Source organism: Eumetopias jubatus, unplaced genomic scaffold, assembly GCF_037043125.1.
Source record: "Eumetopias jubatus isolate StellerSeaLion01/CBP00866 unplaced genomic scaffold, mEumJub1_p1.0 scaffold_3, whole genome shotgun sequence".
NCBI classification, from domain to species: Eukaryota; Metazoa; Chordata; class Mammalia; order Carnivora; family Otariidae; genus Eumetopias; species Eumetopias jubatus.
This window is the reverse complement of record NW_028274809.1, coordinates 118,046,323-118,065,755: the sequence shown is the minus strand read 5'-3', so window position 1 is coordinate 118,065,755 and position 19,433 is coordinate 118,046,323. Positions and strand designations below refer to the sequence as shown.

General features: G+C 37.9%; 1 protein-coding gene across 1 annotated transcript in view; it reads left to right on the top strand.

Moving 5' to 3' along the window:
• The window catches only part of MIPEP (mitochondrial intermediate peptidase), a 175,871-nt gene that overhangs the window by 63,419 nt on the left and 93,019 nt on the right, over positions 1-19,433 (top strand). Inside the window, exons 13-14 of the mRNA XM_028107728.2 lie at positions 437-641; positions 2,225-2,334. Coding sequence (XP_027963529.1) covers positions 437-641; positions 2,225-2,334 — 315 coding nt within the window. The remainder of the gene's footprint in view (positions 1-436; positions 642-2,224; positions 2,335-19,433) is intronic.

The window sequence follows — 19,433 nt, the reverse complement described above, 5'->3', positions numbered from 1 at the left end:
ATAGAGTTCATTGCTTCTGAGTGATAAAGACAATAGATATGAGAAGTGTCTCCTACTTCATTGCCCAACACAGAAGAGGTTCAGTAAACATTAGTGTCCCTCCCCACAGTAGCTCAAGGTCTGTCCCCTTCCCACTTACTTGTGTACAGTTGAGCGTGTGGATCTAAGCTGGCATAGCATCACCTCAATACATATTTTTGGAGTGAATGAATGAATGAATCAACAAAAGCGCAAGGTAGTACAGGTGTTTTAAAAAACTTAAAATTTTAGCAAAATAAAAAATGTTAGGAAAAAGTGTCTATAAGTAAATAGAAGAATAGAATTAAGGTAAACTTGAACTGAGACATCTTGGTGTAATTTTATATCCATTAAGACTATTTTATTCTTCAGATCACCTAATACTTTCTTCTCCGGTTATGTTTTCTGATTCTTCCAGGATTGCCATTTTACAATCCGTGGAGGCAGGTTAAAAGAAGATGGAGACTATCAGCTCCCAGTTGTAGTTCTTATGCTGAATCTTCCCCATTCCTCAAGGAATTCACCAACTTTATTAACTCCTGGAATGATGGAAAATCTCTTCCATGAAATGGGACATGCCATGCATTCTATGCTGGGACGTACTCGTTACCAACATGTCACTGGTGAGCCACAGAGAGGGGACTTGTGTTTAACAACCATCTTTTAAAAACATGTGTTTTATTTGAAATTGGAACAAAAAGCTCTTTATTTAGAAAATCTGATCCTTTAACATTGTCAGGTGGTCATTTATTGCAGGTTGCCTTACCTTGTCCTTCTAGTTATGCAACCTGGTCACCTGACATTTTTCTGCTTCCTTGCTAACAGTTCTGACTGAGGACTGTCTCACTTGTGTTCTGAGTTTGCACTTTTACATTTTATCGTATTTTATATGGAATTGAAGTTTTTGGCTATGTGTGTGGGAATAAATATATGTCTCCTTAGTACCTAGCACTTAGTAAGTGAAAGAATATTGCCTCTTTTTCTCTAAAATCAGTTAGAATACATATTAAGGCATGTTGAAAAAATATTTTCCTGTGCTTTCCCCCTGTGTAAAATGACAGTCTTTCATGCTGGTATGTGGCCATATTTGATGATATTATATGTAGACTTTCCTCTTAGTTGTCTCATCTCTGAGTCTTAAGCTCACTATCCTATATGGTTAGCTTTAAGATCACCTGCTACATTGCTTTCATTTAGTTATTTATTAACTAACTTTGTATACATAGTATTTTGGGGGAGAAGAAGATATTTGAAAAGACTAGAGATGAGCTGGACAGAATCATAAAATGTCCCCAAAAAGTTCTTACAGGATTTGTTGCTTTAAGTTATTTTAAGTTAAAATACTGCTTTTTTTGTATTGACTTTATTATAAGAAGCAAACAATGGTTTTAAAAAAGGTACTTTTAAAACAAATGAAGGGTATGGATAAAGAAGAAGTGGTATATGTTTATACTATGGAGTAGTACTCAGCTATAAAGAATGAGAACTTTGCCATTTGCAACAGCATGGATGGAGCTAGAGGGTAATATGCTAAGTGAAATGGGTCAGACAGAGAAAGACAAATACTAGATGATTTCACTTATTTGTGGAATCTAAAAAACAAATGAACAGACAAAAAAAAAAAAAACAACAAAACCCACCAGATTTTTAAATACAAAGAACAAACTGGTAGTTGCCAGAGGGGAGGGCATGGGAAGATGGGCGAAATAGGAGAAGGGGATTAAGAGGTATTAACTTGCAGTTATAAAATAAGTAAGTCATGGAGAGGAAAAGTACAGCATAGGGAATAGAACAAACAAACAAAAAAGTGAAGGATAAAAGTATTTGATGAGAGAATTCGGTGAATTAATATAAATGGTATATTAATTGTAAGAATGTTTTAATTTGTGTCTCATGTATAGCCCAGCATAGCCGAGGATGGATTTGTTTGTAGAGGGTGTGAGCCATTGCTTTACAAGGTGTTTTATCCAGCTGTGCAAATATTTTGTTTTACCTTTGATATATAGGAAAATATATGGGATTATAATAAAGTTTTCTGCAAATATGTGCAATAATTTTATAGAAGTAAAATATTGATTTAATGAATTAAATCTTATCATAGTTCATCAGAAGTCCAAATAAAAGTTTTAAAAGAGTACATAAAAAGTAAGATAAATATGTTGATTTGATTCATGCCAACTTTTTTTTTCTTTTCCCCCCATTTTAGGGACCAGGTGCCCTACTGACTTTGCTGAGGTTCCGTCTATTCTGATGGAGTACTTTGCAAATGACTATCGAGTGGTTACCCAGTTTGCCAGACATTATCAGACCGGGCAGGTAGGGGAGAGCACTACCGTGGTGCCGTCCTCTGCGTGATGGCGGTCGGCTTTCCTGGCCCGCCACGTAATGTGGAGCTCCTCAGAACTGTCACCCTCTCTCAGTGCCAGGATCCTTCCACCTTATTTTTATTTTATTTTATTTTATTTTATTTTTTTGCCAGCCAGTAGGATTGTAGTGTTGACAGATAGCTGCTCTGTATTCTATGCTACGTCCTCGCCCATTTAGTCCTCACTACCGTCCCTTGAGAGAAGCGCTTCGTTCCTGTTTTCCAGAGGGGAAATGAGCGGACTCTGTAGAACGGGCCTTCAAACCTGCCTCACTTCAAAAAAGCCAGTGGTCTTCCCTCTTTCGTTTATGCTTCTGAGTATTTGTTCTCTTGGTCTAAAATTTTCCGTTGTTTTGTAAAGCTGAATGGCCTGGCCATATTTTCCCATCATGCCTTGCACAAGCGGTCTGAAAATTCCTCAGCTTTAGGGTTTCGATTTCAATAGTTGGATTTAGAGTGGAAGTTTAAAGATTTTAAAATTTTGTAAAGTAGGAAGACAATGAGAGATCTCTTATAACGAGTTGGCCGTAACCATGACTATCGACATAGTGCAGTGTACTGTCCACATGTACTTTATGAAAGATTTTCTTTCCCTTCTCAGAGAACTTTGATGATATAATATCACATAGGTTAGTGTTTCCCCCCTTAGACAGTACCTCCTTGAGTGCAGGTGTGAAATTATAGTCATCTTTGGATCCTTAGCACTTAGAATCCCGCAGCACATAAGAAGCACTAAAAGAAATTATAAACGAAGGAATGAATGGAATCAGAAAAAGCACCAAACCCACCTTTTGTGTGACCCTTTTTCTAATGTGATTTGGTCATTTCTGGTTTTTGGGCTTGATTTCATCTAACTGTTCTTGTCAACTGTAGAATAACAGAGGAGTTTCTGGCTAACTAATCTGACTGGGTCTTCATCATCATCTACCTCTGTTATTAAGGTGACAGAATTGAGATATTGGTGATCAATTGGCCAGGTGTCCATTAATCCGCAGAGATAACCTGGCCAATAGCAGAAACACAAGCCATCGAATAATAGCACAAACTGCCCAAGGGTTCACATTTTGGGGTTTGGGAATGATCAGGAATACCTGATTAAGTCCCTCCTTTTGTGCTTGCTCCCCTGCCCCCCTGCATCTGTTGTAGGGGAGCAGAGCATGCCTCATGTTGGGGCAGAGCTACACCCACGGCGCACAGGACCGTGAAGGAGAGCCCTGTGAATTTTGCCAGGGGTGCCGGGAGAGGCTTCATGCAGGACGTGCTAGAGGAGCCAGGTTTGGGAAAAATATGTAAAGGGGGCAGTTTGCCAGTCGGCTCTCAGCAGCCCCTTTCCATCTCATTAAAATATATTTATTGAGAACAAGAAGGACATACATAGGTCCTTCAGTCAGGAAGTAGTTACTGAGTTTTTATTATGTACCAGGCACTGTTCTCAGCATCTGAGAAACAGCCAGGAGTAAATGAGACAACATTCTAACACTCAAGGTCTTTAAATCTCAGGGGAACTAGAGCTAAAGACAAGGTTATTCCAGCCAGAGGAAAAGCCTGTAAAGTCATGGAAAAATCTGAGACCATGGCAAGATGCTGGTAGTGGCAAGAGCAGAAGGAGGAGAAAGGGGAGACAGAAAAAGACCCTGGGATGTTCTAGTTTCTAGGATTTGCTCCCAGTCTCTGCAGTCCTCTTGCCCCTACACACTTTTTAATCCCAGCTCGTTTACTAGACCACCGTTTGTGACTTGACGAATTTTTCTTGGCCGTGTTTACACTGAACCTTGCTATCACACTTCCTCTTGGGAGCTGTGTCTGGTCCTCCTGGCTCTCAAACAACTCTTCCCCAACCCATTTTCTCATTAGCCTTTGGCAAACAGCTTCCCTGGGTTCCATCTTTGAACTTGTGTCCTCACTCAGCCCTGAGCAGGGCTTAAGTGAAGGCTTGCAAATACGTAGTGAAGCAATGGTGAGGGCCAGAATGAAGGCCTTGGCTGTGGGGGGCCTGGAGAACCAGAGTTCAGGACCTCCTGGAGACTTCACTGGAAGGATTTGAGGCTAGTTAGATAAGAGAGGTGAGAGAGGGGAATCAAAGATGGAGGCTCTATGAAGAGAGAATTCTGGAAGAGGTCCAAGTTTGAGGAAGGAGGACACATGGCTGTATCTATGGGGCCATTAGTAATACAACTCTGAAATCCGGAATCAAATAGAACCTGCAACGTATGGGGGTAATTGGCATAGAGTTGGCAGTTAAAGTATGGCCTGTGAGAGAAAAGCAGGAGGCATCTGAAGAAGCAGCATCACCAGGAAAGAAGCTGTCTGAGGAGCTTAGATTGCTAAGGGGATCTGAGCAGTGAGGAGAACCACAGAGGTCAGAGTTACTAAGGAACGCACCATGAGCCTCTCAGAGTAATACTTAAAACTAAAAAGTTAAATCTTGGCCTGAAATTCGCAATTACTAAAGTCAGTTTTAAAAATGTTATCTATTGGGCGCCTGGGTGGCTCAGTTGGTTAAGCGACTGCCTTCGGCTCAGGTCATGATCCTGGAGTCCCGGGGTCGAGTCCCACATCGGGCTCCCTGCTCGGCAGGGAGTCTGCTTCTCCCTCTGACCCTCTTCCCTCTCGTGCTCTCTATCGCTCTCATTCTCTCTCTTTCAAATAAATAAATAAATCTTAAAAAAAAAAATAAAATAAAAATGTTATCTATTTACAGAACAATCAAAAGAGCAAAGAAAGACAAGAGCCACTGCTTGGAGGATAGTGTAATGTCCCAAAAAAGGACAATTCTTATTTTATTATGGCATTCTTCCAGAAGAAGAGCCATTTTTGAACAAGAGGGTTTCAAGAAAACAATATTAAATCCAAAAATACACTTCAAACTAAATGAAACAGGAAAGAAGCAGTAAGCTGCTTTGAATTTAATTCAAGTTTCAGACTCACAAGCCATGTCCAGTGGGCTAACGGGACTTGCAGACACAGTCTCTAAAGAATTTAAAATAATTTTGTGATCATATGGAGAACAGAAAGAGTACCAGAAAGCAAGGAACGTGTAAATGCCTTGAGTTTCACAAAGGGCTTGCCTCTTCTTGTCACTAATTAAGATACCAAGTGGCTAGATGATTTCATTTTCAGGGCAGTTCTAGCCTTAAGGACAAGGAGTTAATTCCCTAAAATCCAAGGCTTTGTAAGGAAATGACATTAAAGCCCATAAGAAGAATAACAGTGTTGCATCTTTATGCTTCATTTCCTATTCTGCTACGTATTAGGATTTTTTTTTCCATCATGTGGTATATTCCAGAGAACTCTCAGAGTAAGGATAATATATCAGTGACTTATTAACACCTACAAGTTTTTTATCTGAACTAGAGCATGGCATAGCCAATGAATTCCTTGTGGTCAAGGAATGAGAAGTATGCTTATCAGATTTGCAGGGGCTGTATGGCTGTCAGAGATAACAAATGCCAGAGGTGCTCATTTCAGATTCAAAACTGTCTTGACAAGCTACAACATCAAAGTTGAAGTGGAGTTTCTTGTCAATTAATCTTAAAATTAATAACTCAAGTAGAGAAGGAGTACAGACTTGGTAGCAGCTCATGTGAAAAACTCCCAGGTTTTTGGACACGGTAGACTGAACCTGAATCCACAGTCTGGTTTCCCCACCAATCTCCTTACGGCTCAGGCTACGTTAAGGACCTGTGCCATCTGAGGAACTGAAGGTTACTGTCTCACTTCTCTTCTTAGTGCTTCTTGCTTCCCACCTTGAGCTTAACCTCTTTCCAGCTGCAGGTGGATTGGCAGGTGGCCCCACGCTTTTGGAAGCATGATCCTTATTCTCCCTTAAACATTGTAAGATGCAACTTATTTTTAGTTGTACTAAAAATATTGTAAAAGTTACCATCTGAACCATGTTTTAGTGTGCCAGTCAGTGGTATGAAGTACATTCTTATTTTTTGCTTCCATCCCCACCATCCATCTCCAGGACTCTCTTCATCTTACAAAACTGAAGTTCTGTCTCTGTTAAACAACTCCCCAGTTCTTCTCCCCTGGCCTCTGGCAACAAACTTTCTACCACCTGTCTCTACGAATTCAAGTACTCCATGTACCTCATATCAGTGGAATCCTGCAGTATTTGCCCTTTTGTAACTTAGCATAATGTTTTTAAGGCTCATCATGTTGTAGCCTCACTCATAGTTTCCTTCTTTTTAAAGGCTGAATAACATTCCATTGAAATGTATAGGTTACATTTTGTGTGTCTCTTCATCCATTGATGGATGCTTGGGTTGCTTCCGCCTTTTGACTATTGTGAATAATGCTTCTGGGAACATGGGTTTAAAAATACCTGCCTGAGTCTCTGTTTTCAGTTCCTTTGCATATATACCAAGAAGTGAGATTGCTGGATCTTACAGAAATTCCATTTTCAATATTTTGAGGAACCATTATAGAGTTCTCCACAGTGGCTGCATCATTTTACATTCCTACTTTGTGCACTGTTGAGCACAGGTTCCAATTTCTCCACATCCTTGTCAATACTTGTTATTTTCTGATTTTTTGATAGTAGCCATTCTAATGGGTGTGAGGTAGTGTCTCATTGTGGTTTTGATTTTCATTTGTCTAATGACTAGTGATGTTGAACATCTTTTTATGTGCTTTTTGACCATTTGGATATCTTCAAAGAAGTGTCAGTTCAAGTCTTTTGCTCATAGTAATTGGGTTGTCTGCTTTTTTGGATGGGGGTTATAGGAGTTCTTCATGTATTCTTAATGTTATGATTTGCAAGTATTTTCTCCCATTCTGTGGGTTGCCTTTTCAGTCTATTGATTGTGTCCTTCAATGTACAGTTTTTTCTTTTGTTGGCTGTGCTTTTGATGTCACATCCATGAAATCATTGCCAGATGTGATGTTATGAAGCTTTTCCTGTATGTTTTTTTCTAAGAGTTTTATAGTTTTTAAGTCTTATGTTTAGGTCTTTGATTCATTTTGAGTTAATTTTAGTAGATGATACAACTTTTTTTTCTTATTTTAGTAATTCTGAAACATCTCGTTAGCGATCTATTTATTTATTTAATGGCCTCCTCCCCATCTATTATAAAATCATAGGTATATATATTTTTTTCTTTTTTAACAATTATTACATTCCTGGATTCAAGGAAATAAGATAGTCTTAGCCCCTACCCCAAAGTTAAAAAGGCTAAGCACTTCCATAATGTTGTCTAAAAGCCTGATGCTTGACTCTCATCCCTATATATCTGCATGAGGAAACTAGGCTGTCTCTGACTCTTAGATTATTTGGAGTATCCAGAGTTTTTCTCATTGTTAATATACAGGCAGGGATGAAGATCAAATATATATTTCTTATATCACAATATCACACCACCCTATTTCCCTTCAGCAGTATCTGCCTCTGTCCCCCTTTGTCCGTAGTTTCCAACCAATAATCTCTAAACTCCCTTACTCCCCACCCCCCCCACACACTTGCATCGTTCCTATTTTTTCCTACAATCCCCCCTCTGCATATTATATGGAGCAGGCAGCAAACCCAGTGTATTTCAGTTCGTACTTGAGTATTTTTTTCAGTGTGGGATGCCACGTTCTGCAGTAACATTTTTGAGCTAGAAAACATTCTGAGGAGTGGCCTGCTGCATTAGTATAAAATTAGAAACCATCTCATATTAGGAATGGTGTAAGACTAGAAAAAAGAAACTGCAGTGTGTTGTATAATATCTGAAGGATGCCATGTCAGAGTAGAAAGTGTAATTGTTCTATGTCATTCCAGAAAAAATACATTGGTACTGGTAATAGTGGATAGGGATTATAATGAAACTGATTTCATTTCAGTAGATTCTTCTCATGAGTGATTAGAAAGGAAATGCCTCTGAAAGTAATAAACTTTTAATTTAATATTTAATGTTGCAAAATAACATTTGTAGAATGAACAGCTGTGAAACCTCCATCCAACTTAAAAAGTAAAACATTACCATATGCTCCTCTCTGGAAGAAAGGACAGCCCTGAATTCTTATTAATTTTTGCTTAAAAATATTTTTTTGCCACATGAGTTATTTATTCATAAGCAAAATGGTGTTTAGTTTTGATTTTGAGCTGTACAAAAGTGGTATTATACTGTTTATAATCTGTGATTTGCTTTTTCCAGTTATATGCCTGAAGTTCATCAGGGGTGCACATAGCTGCAGTGCATTTATTTCCAATTCATTGTAACATTCCGTAATTTCTGAAGTCATTCTCCTGTCATTGGGCACGTGGCTTCTTCCAGTTTTCTTACTAGTTCACACAATTCTGCTGTGAGCATTTCTATACCCTTTATATTCATGTGGAAGACTAGAATTCTGGGTTTTTAGGGGATGTGTGTTTTTAAGTTTATGTGATAATGCCAAATTGCTTTTCAAAATATTTGTACTTATTTGCCCTCCTCCCAACTGTGGTTTCCATCACACCACATCTTCATCAACATCTGATATTGTCAGAGTTTGGATTTTGCCAATTTTGTAGTTAAGAAATGCAACGCTCTTGTGGCCTTAATTGGCAACAGTGTTCCCTGGCTACTTTTAATGTTGAACGGCTTTTTACGTTTTTATTGTTCATTTTTGTTTTCCATCAGGTGTCTGTCTGTCTTACGTGCATTTTTCTATGTGGTGGTTTACTTTTTTCTTATTGATTTCTCCCCCTTCTTGATGTGTTAGAACAATAATCCTGTGTTTCTCTCAGTTTATGGCTTGTCTTTACACTTTATGGTATCTTTTGATGGATTTAATTCCTTCATTTTAACATTGTGGAATTGAGCAATCTTTTCTTTATAGTTAGTACTTTTTAGATCTTATTTGAGAAACATTTGTTTCCTTAAAAGCCATAAAGATATTCTTCTGTTTTCTTCTGAAAGTTTTAATGCTTTTTATTTTTAGGTCTCTATAATCAAGTTGGAACTTCTGTGTTTAGTATAAGGTAGAATCCAGTTTCCTTTCTTCTCTCTGGATAGCCATCATCCCAGCACCATTTATTCTTTCTCCAGTGATCCATCATGAAGCATGTACCCATTATATGCAATAATCTGTTTATGGGATTTTTCTTTTATTTCATTGTTTATGTTGTTTGCCCTGATACTATGCTGTTTTATTACAGCAGCTTCACCAAGACTTCCTCCATTTGTTCTTCAAAAATTTCTTGTCTATTCATGGGTTTTTGTGTTCATTCATACACATTTAGAACTAACTTACCTATATAGAAAAGAACAGAAGAGTTTGGTTGGGATTATTAAATCTATAGATCAATTTGGAGAGAACTGATATCTCTACATATTGATCTTCCAATGCATGACTGTGGTATACTCTCCATTTGTTAGGTGTTTTAAGTCTTTTAATAAAATTTAAAATTTTTTTTCCTAAGGCTAAACTTTTGCTGCACTTAGTCTTAGATGCCCTACCTTTTTGATACTATTATAAATAGTATATTTTTTAAAATTATATTTTCTAATTGTTGCTAGTGTTTAAAGGAGCTAATCCTTTTTTGTATATAGATTTTATTTCCAGACACTTTGCTAAACTTTCTTTTCATTTTATTTTTTTAAAAGATTTTATTTATTTATTTGAGAGAGAGAGAATGAGAGATAGCATGAGAGGGAAGAGGGTCAGGGGGAGAAGCAGACTCCCTGCTGAGCAGGGAGCCTGATGTGGGACTGGATCCTGGGACTCCAGGATCATGACCTGCGCTGAAGGCAGTCACTTAACCAACTGAGCCACCCAGGCGCCCTAAACTTTCTTTTTATTTTGAGTAACTTATTGGTAGAATTTGTAACCTTTTTTAACCAGTTACTTTGCAAAAATGACAATTTTATTTTTCCTTTTCAACCCCTATATCTTTTTATTTCTCTTTCTTGCCTTATTTGACTTACCAGAATCTCCAGGACAGTGTTGAATAGAAGCTATGATATGGGCGTTATTTGCCTTTATCCTGATTTCTAAACGAAATGTTTTCACTGTCATACCATAAAGAAAGATATTTGTTGTAGATTTGGTGGAGAGCTCAGGAAAAGGAAATTCCCTCCTATTTCTAGTTACTTTTTTTTTTTAATCACTAGTGGGTATTGCATTTTATCAGATTTTGTGTGTGTGTGCATCTTTTCAGGTAATTGGGCTGTTCTTTTCCTTTAATCTCTTAATGTAGTGAACATTGATGTTAAATGTTTAGCCATTTTTGCATTGCAGCATTAGATAGCCTTAGTCCTAACTTATTATTTTTAACACAGCACTGGCTTCAGTTTGCTAATGTTTTTATACAGAGGACTTTTCCATCTGTATTTATGAGAGATTGACGTGATTTTTCTTTTTTCTTTTTTTTTTTTTTAAGATTTTATTTATTTATTTGTCAGAGAGAGCACAAGCAGGGGGAGCAACGGAGGGAGAAGGAGAGGCAGGTTCCCAGATGAGCAGGGAGCCTGATGCAGGACTCGATCCCAGGACCCTGGCCAGGATCATGACCTGAGCCGAAGGCAGACGCTTAACTGACTGAGCCACCCAGGCGCCCCTGGCTTGTGATTTTTCTTTGTCCTCTTGTTCTTTGCTTTGTTAGTATTAAGAATATACCATTTCGTAAAATGAGTTTCCGAATGCTCCTTTTTTTTTCCTTCTCTTCCTTAGAAGTGCTTTTATGCAATTTGTAATGATCTGTTTCTTGAAACTTTGTCAGAATTCATCTATAAAATCATTCAGGGTCTATTATTTTCTCTGTGGGAAGATTTTTTAAATGACTAATTCCTTAATAGTCCCAGGAGTCTTCGGGCCTTCTTTTCTTCTTAAGTAAGCTTTGCTAAGTTGTAATTTTCTAGAAATTTACCCATTTAATTCAAGTTTTCAAGTTTATTGGCATAAAGTTATTTATAGCATTCTTTTATCCTTCAAATCCCACTAAATGTGTAGTTATATCCTTTGCATTCCTAATATCGTCCTCTCATTTTTTCTCTATTAATCTTGGCAGAAGTTTGTGTGTCTTTTTAGTGTTTTCAAAGAACTAATGCACATTTTGTTTATTCTCTTTATTTTGTTTGTTTTAGTTCACTTAGTTTCTGTTTTTATTATTATTCTCTCCTTCCTCCTTCTTTGTTTGTATCCCTCAATTAAGGTGGACACTGAACTAATTCAGTTTCAGTATTACCTAACATATCTGTTTGAATTTTAATGCTATAATTTTATTTTTTATTTATTTATTTATTTTTTAATGCTATAATTTTAAATTGTGCCGATGCAGTGCTTTGGTTGCATGCCATGCTTTTAATAGAAAATATTTCTAATGTTGCTGATTTCCATTTTAATTTCCCCTTTGATCCCCGAGTTGTTAGAAATACAGATATAGTTTAAAAGTTTTAAACTGTGCAGAGGAGTTATTTTTTTCTTATTAATATCTAATTAGTCTACCCAGTATTGATTCTTTGTAGGTTGTTGGTATTTTATGGCTTAGTGAGTTGTCAGTTTTTTGGGAATGTTTTGTTTGTGCTTGAGTACATTGTGTATTTTCTAATGGTTGGGTCTGGGGTTGCATACAAGTCTGCTGTTAAGTCAGTCTTTTAGTTGTGTTGTTTAGATTTTTTTAATATTTTGAACTAGCAAAAACTGAGAAGTGGAAATCATCTTCCAGGATGATGGATAGATAATTTTTTCACCTTAGTTTTACCTTTTTTTTTTTTTAATTAGGACTTTATTAAAGCAGTTTTTGGTTGTTGCTGAGGAGATGGTACAAAGATTTCCTATATACCTCCTGCCCCCACACAGGTGTAGCCTCCCCCCATTATCAACATCCTGCAGCAGGGTGGTACGTTTGTTACAGTTGATGAACCTGCACTGACACATCATCATCACCCAAGTCCATAGTTTACATTAGGGTTCACTCTTGGCATTGTACATCCTGTGAGTCTGAACAGATGTATAATGGCAGGTGTCTATCATTATGGCATTATACCCAGTATTTTCACTGCCTTACACATTTTTCTATCTTTTTTTACTCCATGTGTTTCGAGTATATTTTTTTAGAGGCATAAACATACAGAGTTGTTAAATTTTCCCAGTGAACCATTCCTTTCTTCCTCATGTGTTCTCCTCGTAATTTTTATAATGCTTCATCTTAAAGTCTGTTTTTTCTGATAATTTTGCAACCCTAGTTACATCGCTGATCATTAAATAGTCCTATGAGGGACGCCTGGCTGGCTCACCCAGTAGAGTATGCGACACTTGATCTTGGGGTTGTGAGTTTGAGCCCTGTGTTGGGGATAGAGATGACTTAAAGATAAAGTCTTTAAAAAAAGAAAAATATAGGGGTGGATGGCTCAGTCAGGGCAGCATCTGGCTTTGGCTTAGGTCATGATCTCAGGGCCGTGGGATCAAGCCCCACGTCAGGCTCCCCACTCTGAGGGGAGTCTGTTTGTCCTTCTGCCCCTCTGCTTGCTTGTGCTCTCTCTCAAATGAATAAATAAAATCATTTAAAAAAAGAAAAATATAGTCATTTAATTTTTGAGAGAACCTACAGTTTTTGTACAATTTTGTCCATTAGCCACCAATAAAATGCTTGTTGCTCTTTCTCACAAAATATTTATCAAATAATAAATAATAGGAATGAACATTTATTATTTTATATATTTATCTCATTTAATCATATCTAGCAATGAAGTAGGTACATGGTTATCCACACTTTATAGAAACTGACTTAGGTTAAGTAATTTGCCCATAGGTCACAAAATAGTAACATGGGGGTTGGTCTCTTAGTTTCTATTTGTGATCTATTAATAGATCTGTTAGTTTCACGTCAAAGCTTCCATAAAGTTCTGTCAGTTGCTAAAATCAATATTATAACATGTGGGTGTTTTTTCTTTCCAGTTTTTACTATGGTAGGAAATGGTTTATACTTATTTTACAGTATGTCTCAGAAAATCACAGACCTATTTCCATTGTAAGTGTTATTTTTAGAACAGTAGAATTCTAATGCTTTCATTTTAGAACTGTTCTGTGCTGCATCATTATAAGATTTTGTTTGTTCCCTTAGTTTGTGAAAGTCAGCCCAAGGCTAAAATTGCTTAAGATCTATTTCCAAGGAGACAGATAGACTTGTGATAAATCTTCTCTTGTCACTCTCTCTCAGAAGATATGAACAAGGATTGAAGGTAAAAATTATAGTGCAAATGGAACTAGATTAGTCTTGGCAGGTTTAAGTTGTTTTGAAACTTTTCTTATTTTCAGCTTTAATGCTTCTCAATTATGTCTAGACAAGAACATTGAACTGGGAGGCAGAGACGGGTCTGACCCTGGCCCCCCCCCCCCAGCACACACAGTTGACCTCCGATCAGTCACTGAACTTGTCTGGGACTTTTCTGCTCTTTTATATAAAATAAAAATGCAAATTTAGAAGTTAAAAATTAATGCCTCCATACTTACCTCAAAAACTCTAGTCTGTCAAATTTAGTCATGTATGCAAACTGTGAACATATTATTGGAATTTTTTTTATCACACCTTAAAATGTTTAACTGAACTCTGTAAAAGTCAAAATACTTCTGTCTGTTTCTCTGAATCATCAGTGAGTCTGTGATAACATGTAAGCATTTCTAAAGGTTCTTTTTTCTTATATCATCTTCGTTTGTCAGAAAACACCACTACAAGTCATGGAAGTTAAAAGCAATGTTATTTCCTGTGGATTTAGATCTGAGATTTTGTCTCTTTGGGACTAGGCAGCTTTTTCATTATATTGATTATGTGCCATCTGGATTACGGGAAAATAGCAAAACAAACTAGTTGATACATGCTGAATCCAGTTGTTTTCCCATTATAGACACGCACAGGGATTTAGTGCTTGGGGTGGTGTGGGATCAAGCTGCAAAATTGAAGCTGCTGACTTGTAGCCTGGACAGCTTTGATGTTCGGCTTTCTGCCTCTGAAGGCTTTTCTTGTTCTGGATGACCATGTCTCAACTATGTCATTAAATCCAACATGTTCCAAAAGGATATCAATGGTAGGGGTTCTTCACTTCAGAAAGAGTTGAATTTATTACCATAACAAGGATTTGTACCAGAGAATGTCTTAACTTTTAATATTTATGCAGCTTTTACCATAATAAATTTTCTAAACTGCCATAAATAAAGTATTTTATCATAGTGACTTGGCTCTGGAAGAATTTGATGCCAAAACTTTTAATAAGACATTATTTAAATTAGACTGGTGAGATTGTGAAGTGATAGAAAATGTCTGGCAAATGTACGAGGTTACATGCTTACAAGTTGAGCTCATGGGGAAGCATTCAGAGAATTCAAGTAATGCCAAGTTCCCTAAAACATTTGCATTTTTTGATGATATTCTGAAACCTTCTGAAAATGTACTTCTTTAATATAACAGAAAAGCTATTATTATTTTAACGGTTTTGTTCCTGTGTTTGGTCAGCCCATGGCGTAGCTTGTGTCTATCCCAAGAATCCAGTAAACACCTTCCTTCCTCTGGGGAGGTAGTGTCCATAGGCTCTGTACAACTAGCCATGTTTGACTCATATGAAGCTCTCAAGGAAGTTAGTTGTTACTGGGATAATGACGTAACCTATTGTCCAAGCCAAAACACTTTTAGGAAGGAAGAGGGGTGCTATTATTGATGATACTGAACTAATAGTCCTAACCTGGGATTGCCAGGCCCACCTGCATGTGTGGTCCCCCTAGCCATGACAGCCCTTAACAAGACATGTTAGATGCAGGGACTCGAATTTCATCCAGTTAGTTAATCCTTTCCACAAGGTGACTATTACCACATTGAATCTTTATATGAGTTTTTTACAGTAGTATTTTTATCCTCATTTTACAATTGAGAAAACACAATACCAAGAGACTTGCCTGCCATCCCAAAGCAAATGAGTCACCACAGAAAACCCAAGCTGCCTTACCTCAGACACAGTCCTCTGTCTTTCGCGTGGTGCCACCTTCCCACAGTTCTACCTGTAAAATCAGGGTGATTTAAGTTTGCTCACCTTTGTTGTTCAAGCACTTGTGATGCCTATGTTTTTCTAAGCCAGGACCTCTCAAACTTTACCATGCATAAAATCACCTGGGGATCTGGTTAAAATGTAGATTGTGACTCAGTGGGTATGGAACACCCAAGATTTTATATTTCCGAGAATTTTCCAGATGATGCTGAGGCTGCTGGTCTTTACTTGCTTTGGACTTCATATAGTTGGGTAATTATTGTCCTTATTATTCATATTTTAATTATAAGCAGGAAACCAGACTTTACCTTTTTGACAGAAGAAAGGATCAATTTTATGGTCTTTCCTTTTGTCTTTTTAGCCCCAGTTGTGTTCTGGCATTAAAAAAAGAAAAAGAAGAATCGAGTGCTGGGACCAGGCCCTAGCACAGCCGTGTACTTTGGGTGCAAAGAGAAGGATGGGGCTTCCGGTCCCTCGATTGTTTTCAAGGGAACTTGCACACCATGATGGCTGTGGCTCAGAGTCTGGTTGCGGCCCCAGAAACTTAAGCTAAAACCACCAGATGCAGCAATAGATGCATAAGATAGGATGAATCAATGAGCTAACTACTAGAAATACGAACTGCTACTCTGCACATAGCAGAACCGCAGTGCGGGGCAGCGGAGCCTCCCAGACTCTCAGACTGAGGCCAGGGCCCTGTAGTTTACCGAGCTCCCAAAGAGGGAGGGGACCCGAGAGGGTTGCCTCATATTAGATTATTCCAATAAATTAGGTCACAGTAGTTAATTATTGGCATATTACGCTCCAGTTGTAGAAACAACAATTCTGCCATTTTCCTATTTACCAGTGGGGGGTAAAAACCACAGTGTCTTTCTATATTTTATAGCTAGGGTGAATCTTTGAAATAGAAATACCACCACTCTAATAATACAGGAGGCATAATTAATTGTTAGAGTAATTGCCTTTCAGATACTTTAAGTAATTGCTGTCTTATAATTTCCTCCATTACTCTATGCATACCTCTTTTGTGGTACTTGGGACATTTTCCCCTGCATTGTTAGTTTCAACATACTTTCTTTTTCCTGTTCATGGTAGCAGGAGTAGGAAGGATTCATTGTTGTATTACCTGGCAGCTTGGTAGGGTCCCTTGCACACAGTGGGATTCTTCGCACAGATGAGCCCAGCAGGTCTCCCTGACAAACCTGACTTGCCTTTATAGCTCCACGGGCAGAGCCTCTGCTCAGGGCACAAAGGGGTGAGCCAGCATCAAACCAAGGCTGGTTCAGACCCAGCAGCCTTCTATAGAGACAAAAAAACAAAAAAACAACAAAAAAACCCCCAAACCCAAGAACACTACAGGTGTTTTTATAAAAGAAACTCAGGCTAGGGCGTAAAGTATCTGACATATAAAATTCATTCAGTAAATATTGTTTTGAAATAAATCTGCATTCATGTTCTCACACCTTGTTCAAAATAGTCTGCCCTTGGTGAGGGATACAGATTGCTTCAGAAAACCATGTCTGAACAGCTCTATACTAAGATCATTTGTAAGGCTGCAGATTGCTAAGCTTTGTTAAGGGTTTAACTAGATGTACTATTGTATTTAACTGAGATGGCCCCTTGAAAACAATATTGATCACTAGGACATACCTGAAAAAGAACAAAATGGAAATTTGCCTCTTTTTGCTGTAGAAAAAGAATTTTGCAGGGGAGAAACATGTGACGTGGGGCTGGGATTATTTGGCATTTTCAGTGTGGACTCAAGTTGTGTGCGGCTGGCCTGTCTTCTGTCTGCGGCTTGGCGGAGAACAGCAGGTGGTTTGGAGCAGAGAAGCCAGAGGAGCTTTGGGACGTGCCATTGCAGTGAGGAGACTAGAGAGAAGTGTCCCTTTGGAACTCGGCCTGTTTGTTTCCTGGTCTTAATTCGTTAGCTCCATCGGCTCGCATGAGTTAGAAAAGACCGTTCTGACAAGGCACTGAACAGGTGGGGCGGAGGAAGCAGCCGGGGCATCCTGGAGACCAGTTTCCAGAAAACCTGGGGAGTCCGCTGGCCTCTGGAGAGGAGAATGCCAAGATGGGATTTAAAGAGCTGAAAAGAAGCTTTCTGAAGAAAGTGGGTAGATTTAGGACCAGAGAGAAATGTAAACATTAGTGAGAATGATACAACTATATTTGAGCATTTTTAAAGAAGTTTTATTTGTAGTAATTTTTCTTGTATTTATAGTTCACATTTAATTTCCTTAGCAAATTATTTCCCAACTAGTGTCCTGTATATTGAATCACTTGATTCTATAGAGATGTATTATGGTGTGGAAGCACGTTTTATGCTCAAATAATTTTGGGAAATAAGTGTACAAATTAATTAAGTTTTCTGTACTGTAGAAGGTAGGACTACTCATAACTTGTAATATGCTAACTTGATCTGGGAGTCTCCAGGAAAGAAGTTAATTTTGGGGAATCTCATGGACAAACCTGACCTGCTTTTATTGCTGTATCTTCTACCACAAGGCAGGGCCTCCCCTCAGGAAACACGGACATGAGAGTCAGCCAGCATCCACTGGAGGCCAAGTAACTTCAGACCCACTTGGGTTCCATAGATATAAAATGAAGAATATAGGAGGAGTCTATCACTTATTTGATTATTTAAGTTACATTGTTAATGACACACTTATAAATCTCTTCAGGAAGTACACAGTACTGCCTGGGGAGCACTTGGAATGAAAAACTTTATTTTTCGTCTGTTTTCTTTTCAGTGGAAAGTTCACTTTATATTTCAAGCAAAATATATGCCACACAGAGATTCGTTGTTTTCTGTCTACAACTTTGGGATTGCATACTTTGGAATTGAGTATATTCTGGATTTTAGAAAAGTAAAATGGTTTATATGTTGTATATTTTGAATTTAAAAAACTAGTGGGTTCTGACAGAGTACTTTGTAGTCAAAGGAATTCATATTTCTGTGTATTTACAAAGTGGGATTAACACTTTGCACACTTCACTTTTGTTCAGGCCGCGTTTTGCCATTTGTGAAAAACTTTCAGTCTTCAGACCTTTCTGGATTATGGAGTCCCAGATAAAGGATCTAGACCTGTATTCATAGCAGTTTGAATAGGCACCTCATTGAGTTTCTCTCTCTGACTAGAGCTATTTATGACCCAGCTGTGAAGATGAATGAAAGTGTGAGACACATATGTTTATGTGCCTAACTTCCATTCTGACCTCATTTTATTTTCCCGCCTTCATTTCCCTATCTCTAATTTAATCATCTATTAATTATGCCAATTAATAGTGACTGGAATTTTTATTATTACTACTAATCCTTGTATGGGAGGAACTTACAGAGTATTTTTTTTTCAAGATTTATTTATTTGAGAGAGAGAGAGTGAGCAAGCATGCATGGGGTGGGGAGGGGTAGACGGAGAGGGAGAGAAACTCCAGTAGACTCTGCGTTGAGCACAGAGCCCCACGTGGGCCTCAGTCTCATGACCCTGAGATCATGACCTGAGCCGAAATCAAGAATCTGACGCTCAAGCAACTGTGCCACCCAGGCACCCCTGTTAGAGTATTAATAAAACAAATTCTGCAAAGGGTTACTTTCACCATCAAGCGGCAGTATACTTGACTTGCAATATTGAAATAAATGAAATAAATAAATAAATAAATGAAAATAAATTTTAAAAACCTGAAGTTACACAGCTACAACATACAGCACAAACTTCCTTGTGGGAAGCAGGTATCCGAATTGTCATTCTTTTGAGGGCAGGAGATGGTGTTGTCTTTCTTCTTCCCATGGTTCCTAGAATGGCACCTTATACTAAGGATTTATGGAGTGAATGGATGAATAATTGTTGGTGCTTTTAGTATCCATTGAGATAACCTATTTTTGTATTTTACCATTTCATTCCTTTGAAAGCATATGAATGTGAATTACATGCATATCTAGCCCTCATTCACTGTTGACTACTTGTTCTTATTTAAATATGAGGTAAGAAAACTCACAAATGAATTGAAAGTGTATAAAGATTGCATGTGTACCCAGCCTCGTCATGAGCACAGTTTGATCATTTTGGTCAACCGAAGGGAGATGGTGCTTTAAATCTCTGCCACTTGAT